This window comes from Aspergillus niger (genome assembly GCF_000002855.4).
Source record: "Aspergillus niger supercontig An12".
Taxonomy (NCBI): Eukaryota; Fungi; Ascomycota; class Eurotiomycetes; order Eurotiales; family Aspergillaceae; genus Aspergillus; species Aspergillus niger.
In genome coordinates, this window is record NT_166527.1 from 2,012,809 (window position 1) to 2,021,361 (window position 8,553).

General features: G+C 49.0%; 3 protein-coding genes across 3 annotated transcripts; 2 read left to right on the forward strand and 1 right to left on the reverse strand.

The window, feature by feature from the left end:
• Positions 1-1,774: 1,774 nt before the first annotated feature.
• An12g08510 (uncharacterized protein) lies at positions 1,775-3,300 on the forward strand (the record flags this gene model as incomplete). Its single annotated transcript, XM_001395865.3, has 4 exons — positions 1,775-1,957; positions 2,147-2,425; positions 2,522-2,827; positions 2,893-3,300. The coding sequence occupies 4 exons, from the start codon at positions 1,775-1,777 to the stop codon at positions 3,298-3,300; spliced, it is 1,176 nt and encodes a 391-aa protein (XP_001395902.1).
• A 407-nt stretch (positions 3,301-3,707) lies between these two features.
• Positions 3,708-5,317, forward strand: An12g08520 (hypothetical protein; the record flags this gene model as incomplete). The annotated part of the gene is made up of 5 exons (XM_059743596.1): positions 3,708-3,774; positions 3,957-4,401; positions 4,652-4,677; positions 4,982-5,077; positions 5,283-5,317. The coding sequence occupies 5 exons, from the start codon at positions 3,708-3,710 to the stop codon at positions 5,315-5,317; spliced, it is 669 nt and encodes a 222-aa protein (XP_059601932.1).
• A 306-nt stretch (positions 5,318-5,623) lies between these two features.
• On the reverse strand, positions 5,624-8,553 carry An12g08530 (uncharacterized protein; the record flags this gene model as incomplete). Its single annotated transcript, XM_059743597.1, has 5 exons — positions 5,624-5,799; positions 5,927-6,232; positions 6,285-8,101; positions 8,183-8,236; positions 8,330-8,553. Coding segments are annotated over 5 exons (2,577 nt in total), but the record flags the coding sequence as incomplete, so codon positions are not given.

The window sequence follows — 8,553 nt, forward strand, 5'->3', positions numbered from 1 at the left end:
GGGAAAGTTCAATCTGTGCCATAAGCATCTGTTCCCGATACTGAAGGTATGGCTTCCCTGTCATCGCATTGCTTTTTCTTTCCTGCAGAAACCATGTTAGCGAGTAACCCTGGGCATCAAGATCTACGTGGGTTCATTAATTTCCTTTCTTTCCTTCTTCTGACTTTGCATCAGGCACTAATTGAGAGAGAGGAAGGGTACGAAAGGGGTGAAAGGGCAGACGGGTGTGTACACGCCCTCCCACAGATGGTCGGTTTGCACCTTCAAAATCCCAGGATGTTCTCTACGGCCAAGGGTCAACAGGCCCGACCCTGTTCTCCTCGCAGCTTCGGTTTCTTTGGTGTCTAATCATTACTGACATTTGCATTGCGCTACTGTTAGGCATTGAAGACGCTATTTCTTCTGGCTTTGCTGACAACCACCACCATTCTTATAACAGACTAGTGACACCTGCTCTGTTCAAACAGAAAACCTTTCAAAAGCTCTCTGCTCCCCTTCGTTTGGACTGGGGTATCTACCACATACTCTCTCTCCTGGTTTCTTCGGGTCTTGGTCTCCCGTTCTTGCTACTAGAGCTTCCATTGCGCTTCCAAATACTCTGGCTGCGTTCAAGTGTCTTCTATATTGATTCACGAGTTTCCCACTACTACATACTATAATTTACCAGCCCAGTCTATCCATTTTGGCTGATATTACGGGCCATCATCATTGGGAGCCCCTCCGTGCTCAACGCTCACGTCATAACTGAAATCCCCGAGGCTCTCGCTTTCTTCCCTTTCTATTTTCTTTTTTTTTTTTTTTTTTTTTTTAACAATAAAAAAAAAAAAAAAAAAGAAAATCCAAAAAAGAAAAGAAAAAAGAAAAAAAAAAGAAAAAGGAATTTTCTCTTTCCCCAATTTTCTTTTTTATTTCTCATTTTTATTTTATTTTATTTTTCTGGCCCTTATTTTTTCACGCCTTCGCTTTTCCTCTTTGTCCCTTTTTTTCCTTCTATATTTTCCCTTACCTTCCCACCCCCTCCTTACCATCCTTCCCTGACCCTTGCTAAATTTGACCACCTCGACCTCTTAATCGACTTCCTTCCCTCCACCGCCTCCCACTTGCCCCCTGGTCTTTTTTCTTCCCTCCCTCACCTATCCGCGCTCATCTCATTCCTCGGCTTCTTCCATCTGCGGATTAGATCCTCTTTTTGGTTTTCTTTCCCTCTTTTTATTTCGCCTCCTCAACTCAACTCTCACTCCCTTTCCTGCGTTTCACTCTTCCCCCTCATCTGCTTCGTGCTCCTCCTCCATCTCTGGCTCAAGCGTGATCACGAGGCTATGCTAGCTTCGAAAATCATCCGACGGGAGCTGGAATTGTACTTGAATTGGTCGACTCATTGACCGGCTTTGACTCCGCATCGACACATCCTGGTCGCCTTACACCGACACCTTCGCCTTCCGTACATACTTTACGTACTTACATACTGCTTACATACATACGGCCGTCCATTCCTTGAGCCATTACATACGAGCATACATACAGTCAGACAGCCAGACAGCATCATACATACGCTTTCCCCGTGCGGCCCGCGCTCTCCAAGGAACCTTTTCCACCATCCCTGCCTACCTTTTCTTTTCGCCTGAACGACCCGCGGGACCGTGACTTTCACCTCACATCATCCTGCATCTGTTCTCTGGCTTTCCTCCGTCGCCCGTTCCCGTCCTTTTTCTTTCTCTTTCCTTTTTTCTTTTTCTTTTTATAAATCAGCTTCTCTGGCACGCTCGCTCTACCAATGTCCGGCAACCCCAACGACCACAACGACCCGAACCGGCAGGGCCCGTACCGCAATCCCAACGATTTCAACGATCCTAATCGGCCGGGACAGTATCCGCCTCCACCGCAATGGAATACTAGTCAACCTGAGCAGCCTGCTGACGGCCAAGCTCCTCACTATCCGCCATCCTCTCAGTATCCTGTATGTTGCTTGCTCTTTTGCTTCTATTCCGATTTTTTTTTTTTTCTTTCCTTTTTATACGTGCTTCATACCATTTATTCCTCAATTTATCTCTCATGTGCCTTCGAACTCCGCTGGCTTGCGATGCGGCTCTTATTCGATTGTCAAACGGTGCATTGGCTAACCTTGATGCTATCTTCACTCCATTAGTATCCTCCGGCTTCGTACCCTCCAACTTCATATCCCCCGACTTCCTATCCACCACCAGAGCACCAATACCCGCCTGCACCTGGGCAGTATCCGCCTCCGCCGAACATGGCAGCTATCCCCCCTCCACAGTCGCAGGACCCCTACCGCATGGCACCCCCTCCCGGCTCCTACCGCCCCCCAGACATGTACAGCGCACCCCCTCCGCCTCAAGTAGTCTACCAAGCTGCTGCTCCCCGTCAGCGGACTGCCATCGCGTGTCGTTATTGCCGGAGACGGAAGGTACGTTCTCGCGTCGATTCTGTCAAATGGCTCCCTTTATGGGACGCTCGTCTTATACTCGGTCGCAACTGACGCTTTTCTTTCCGGAACCAATAGATTCGTTGCTCGGGATTTGAAAGCTCTCAGGATGGACGCTGCAGCAACTGCATCCGCTTCAACCAGGAGTGCATGTTCACGCCAGTCTCATCCCAGGCGCAAGCCTTTGTACCTGCCCATGCCGCCTACCCGCACCTACGGAATGCCCAAAACCAAGGCCGCGGACCGCCTCCTGGAGGAGTGATGCTCTATGGTGCCCATGGCCAGCCTCTCCCACCACAGCAGCAGCCGGAGAGTACACTTCCATCCGCGTACCCTCCTCAATACGCAAACGCTCCTCCTCTACCCAATGGAGCTCAGGATCATGTGAGTAGCACGAGCTTCTTATTGCGATCCAACTGGTTCTCTCTTTACTAATCTTCTTTGATCAGAGGCCTGTCGGTCGTCGAGGATCAAGCTCCGGTTTTGAATATCCCGATCCCACAAATCTCGCCCCGGTAACACCCGCTTCATCTGCCTCTGGCTATCAGACGTATAGTGCGACGAGTCCATACTACCCGCCGCCTCCTCAGCATGAGCGACGTACCTCTCCGCAATCTAGTTACCCCTATGATGGTCGCCATTCCTCGTCTCCTCACAGCTCCCCGTATCCCCCTGTTCACCCCAACCAAGGGGCGATGACTCCTCCCCCTACTTCCACCCCGGGTGTTTCATCTCGCGGTGGACTGAACGTGCGAGATATGTTGAACCCTGGAGAAGGTCAGAACCCGGGCCAAGGTCGTTCTAGCACCGATAGTGACATGCTCAATGCATTGAACCGTCGGGGCCTAGGCCAATAGTTTTGCGACATATGCAGGTATGCAGCCAACGGGTTGGCTATGATGGGGATTAGGGTGGTTTGACGGTTATGAGTTCGAAAGATCATGGAGATGCAGCGGAAGGCGACACCTTCAAATTCGTCAATGGCTGACGCGCAAAGCTTGTGTGCTGGTCACACTTCCATGTGATAGTCATGGTAATATCATCCCATGCTTCTCGTGTTGCGGCCATTGCCACACGTTCATTGGGGTACGAAAGAGTAAGATGAAGTGAAGGAAACGAATTCATGTGCAATGCCCGGACGGGATTACATATTCTTAAGCCATCGCCGACTGTTGAAGCGCAGCGCAATGCCTTGAGTGTATGGAGGTCCACGGAATTAAGGATATAAAAAAAAACCAAATCAAAAATGGGAGAGGAGGCAAAAATGGAAATTATTCGGCTACGAGGTCATGGAAACGAGACGCAAGAGAGTTACGAGCTGCATGATTCAAGTACGAGGATGTCTGTCTTGGTTGACTACTCTATACGATTATCTGCGCATCTGTTTGTCGATGTTGCGGCGCTCATGCGGCAGCTACAGTGCCTTGTCAGTCATCATATCGCACTCTGTTCTTTTCATCATCTACAACATTTCCCTTTCCGAAGACACTGTCACTGGCTATAAAATACTTAGGGCAACCTACTAATTACGTTTTTCTTCTTGTTGGTCTTGCCGTTCGTTTTCTCTACCAGGTCCAGTTCAACGCTCTCAAAGTCATCAAGCAAAGTGAGGTCTACACTCTGTTTGTTCCGCGTCCTTCGATCAGTGACCGCATCTTGGAAACAAGCGGTTTTTACTGGGATCACCTGGGTGACGAGCTTTACTCGGAAGCTCCATCTGTCGGCAACGGCTGCCTTCGCGTCAGCCATTACGAATCGAATTATTGGTGCGAATCTGCTGCATTTCCATTTCTCTCAAACAAGATGTGTGATGAGGCTTTTTTTCTTTTGCAATGCTATTGGCGGTGGCTTTGTCTTTTCCACGTTGTGTTTCACTACTTTCGGGAGGCTATCTGTCCTGCGTTCATGTTCTTGTTTCCGAGTTCGTTGTCTGCCCTAAAACAGCTTGTTTTGGGAAGGTACTTTGCCATCATTTGCGAAAACGGAGGTCATTCTGGTTCCAATTTTTGACGTTTTGTTTTTGTTTTCCGTATTATACTTGGGAGGCTGTCTGATCAACTTTTACAACTTGCAATCACCATGCGTTCTGTTTACAATGCGAATCGATTTTGGTGCCTAACCTGCTTTGTGCATATTGTTCGCTGATTTTTCCCGCGTTCCCTACCTCATATAGTCCAGTATCAAATACCTACGTACCCTGTTTATTAGGTATCCTTCCTACCACATAGGCCTTCGTAAGTCTGATTTGCTGCTTTGCTTGCCCGTTCAGGCAATCAATTACTAGTAGTATCCATGACTACTGTAATGTAATTTATCTGCCGGTAATGGCTGAGACTAGCATCCTTTACACGCTGTCTTAGTTGACTACCCAAACTCAATGATAACCATATAGATAGGCCATATGGTATTCTTCTACATTGGACTTGATTCAAGAAGCACAGCATCATCTGCCTCGCCTATAATAGCAGCATCCTATATAGAGAGCGATCCACATCCAGCTGACCCTCATAGCAACTGTTTACTGGTAATCTTACTCAGGCACGTACATAGATCCGAAGCGGGATGCAAGCTTGACTAGCATTGAAGATTTACTCAGAAAAAGATTAGAATTAGAGCTGATAGTGGTAAAAACAGGTATGTGTACATAGTACGAGTAGCTAGCTGGAATATAGAGAGAAATAAGAAAAAGGTTTTCTTGTTTTTCAAGAACAATTTTAAATTGGAAATAAGCACTTGGATAGTTGACTAGCGAGCGTAGTTTGATTCGGTCGATTCGAAGACGACTGAAATTCGAGAAAATGGATAAACGCTGGAGTAGAATACATACTATAGGTACTAGGTAGAAAGAAAAGACAAGTGGATGAATGGTTATGAAAAAAGAAAAAAAAAATCCACGAAAGAGTGTCTCAGGAAGGAATGACAAAAGCGATAGTCAAGGAGGAATCATCACCAAGCGAGTGGTTTGGATAGATGGCATATGAATTGGAACTGGACGAGGCCGACTTGTAGGGAGGGTGAGGGAAGGAGAGAGAGATTATGAACATGAAGTCCTGAAAATGGTTGATTGAGGGTATATGCAGTGAGATTTGGAGGGGCCGAGTGGTTGGGTGGGTCCAGACAGTTAAGGGATTGAGACGAAGATGGGAACGAAGAGGGTATTAAGTAAGACTGTTCTGATATTCAAGGGTTCGGGTAGTCGTCCAGAATTCGAACCATCTCTTTTGCTCGTGCCGGATCTTCCATGAGCATGTGCTGGCCCTTCATGAGGAGGTAGAGAGTGTCGACCACCTTGTGGAAGGACGATGCTGCTCCGCGCTCTTGCTTGAAGCGGACAAGGCTGAGGTTCTCCTGCCTACCTTGTTCTAGGTAAGTGCAGAATTCAGCGGAAAATTGGACCGGTCGAAGATTCAGCACTGCGAATTAGCTGGGTTAGTTGGGCCTCTTCCATGATATATTCGAAGATGTTTGATCTGGGAGACGTACGATTGACTTCACCCACGCTTCCGTAGATAACCCGTTTATCCTTATCAAGATAAACATCCTCCATACCCCATTTCTTCCACTCACGCATGGTCTTATGGATGTATTTCCGAGCTTTGGTAGTTGATGTGTTGAGTGCTATTACTCGAGTAGCAGGCTTGAGTTGGAATACGCGAGCAAACCAGTTCTGGCTCTTCCCCCCACCGCGTGGGGGAGGTGGAAGAGGTTTGCCGTCATATTCAGTGTCTGTTGTGTTGGCAGTCTCGGGATTGTGGTGAAGCAAGACGTTCGTGTCTGTCACGTCGAATCCTGTACTTTGTGATCAGTTGCTTCCCTTGCTATATAGGCGCGGAGAACTAACCTGTATCATGGTTCTGAGCATCCTTGCTTGCTCGTCTATGTATTAGTCTCCTGAAGAACCCGCCCTTGGGCTTTGTCCGAGATGCCTTTCCACTCGACTGGCTTTCTCGCTGGGTCCTGGCTTTCGCCCCTCTCGAGTCATCTTGGTGGTGTCTGATCACAGTCGCTGAACTTGGTTGGATTTGTGGGATGTCCGAACAGTCTCTTGTAGTGTGCTCCCCTGCCAGCTGATGTTTATTCTGGAACCACGACCATTTCTTGTTGTCTGAAGAACGAGTGCCGCTACGTCGGGGTGATCCTGGCGTTTCTTCAATAGGGTCCAGTTCGCAAGGGCCCCGACTTTGGCCGGGATTAAGGGAAGCGAACTTGCGTGTAGATGCTGCAGCCTGGTCGTTCTCAACTTCCGGTGTACACAAGTCTAGTGTCTCTGGAATGTCTTCGGGGATAGAACTGCGTTTCTTTCGAATGTTCAAGTCCCTGGTCGGTTCCATCGACTGCAGGGAACTATGAGGCACCATGCGTACAGTTCTCTTTCCATCACGGTTGGAGCGGCCAGGATGCTTCCGAGGAGTAGACTGCAAGGCTGTCCCCTGGTCTCCTGCTTTGTAGCCAGCATTGCTTTGACGCTCCGGCGCATTATCCGGGTTTTTCTGTGCTTCTGGTGGCTGCGGGGTTTCGCTTGAAGGCCGGACGAATTGCTCACTCTTCGCACTGGCATAAGATTGGGGATGATCCCGCCTCTCTTGTTTTTTCGTTTCGTCCTGCTCGATCAGGCGATCTAGGTGTGCTATGATCGGCTTCAAGTAGCCGGGGATGTTTCCTGAGTCGTCTCTAGACGAATGTTGGATCAGCTTACGACGGGTTTCAGTAAGCTCTGCAGCTGTGTATGACCGAGGCGACGATGCGGCTGGAGGTGCTGTGCGTATGGCTGAGTGTCCTTTGGAGGCAAGCTGTTGATGAGATACCTCAGGACTGGCGATCGACACGGATGTCGCAGGCGTCTCGGAGCCAATGCATGTGCTGGCGGTGCAGTTCGTGGACAGTGAGCTGCCGTTGAAGGCCTCCTCGCATATTTGACTAAGTTCATAGGACACTTTTCGCGCATCATCCTTCCAAATGATATCACTGTTTCGCACCTTCTTCATCTGAGGACAATTCCTGATTGTAACACCAGCTCCCCGCACAACTGTAGGCTGAGCGGGCAACGATGGGCTCTCTTGTGCGTCAGAAAATGGATCATCGTCAAATTCAGACACTACAGTGCTTTCACTTGCATCAAGCCTTATGTTGCGGACTTTCGGCCGGGGTGGCCTCGCTCTGGCGGATACTGAGCCTTGCGAGCGGTTTCTTTTGTGGTGGAAGGATACATTGCGTTTGTAGCTGGCAGAACGAGGGGTTGATGCGACATATAAAGCCCGACGAGAACCCGATAACGATGTTTTTGAATGGAATGATTTGACAGAATTGACCTTCATGCGCTTGTCACGCATGACCACGAAAGGTGAGCTTGGCGGGCATTCGGGCACCTCGTTATCCGTGTCGTTTTTTGCAGTTGGCCTCGGTTGGGGAGCTGTTTCTGAAGGCTCTTTCACGGTCTTATCAACATCGACAATAAGTCCATTGCGGTAGACTGTAATCTTCGCACACTTCGCTTCTCTCGGGGGGTATTTGCCTTGTGGCGACCTGAACGGGTCGTAGCTCCGCACCGTAGCACAAGACTTCGGCTCTTCATTATACTTTGTTCTTATTCCTGTCTCTCTCACGGGTGGGAACTGAGACCACTTCGCTGAGCTGCCCTTCGCACGTCGAGTCCGGCGACTCGGTGTACGCGGCGGCACTGATATATGGTGATAGTCGCTGGCCGAATGCTCGAGGGTCTGTCCCTGATAATTCTCTAACTGTTCATTTCTGAATTTCACCAAAGCATTGTAAAACAGGCGTTGGTGGCTTGGACTAGTCATTCGATCAATCAGCTGCAGGTTCACTACTCGATATTCTCCATGTAGGCGCCACGTGTGATGACATCGCGCAGACGACTCGACTTACGTAGGGTCTAAGATTCTCTTCAGTATTGCTTCTGGAGTAGCATCATGCCATAGTGTCTGGAGATTCCTCAGAAGGTCGATGTCGACGTCTTCCTTGCTGTTGATTGGCGGGCCACAGTCTTCAGGCATAATCGGCGGAGCAGGGCCGATATGATAGTTCACTGCCCCTTGGTAGCGCTTCTCGTACTTTCTAATCAAAGGGTGTCTCCAAATTTCGCTCATGCT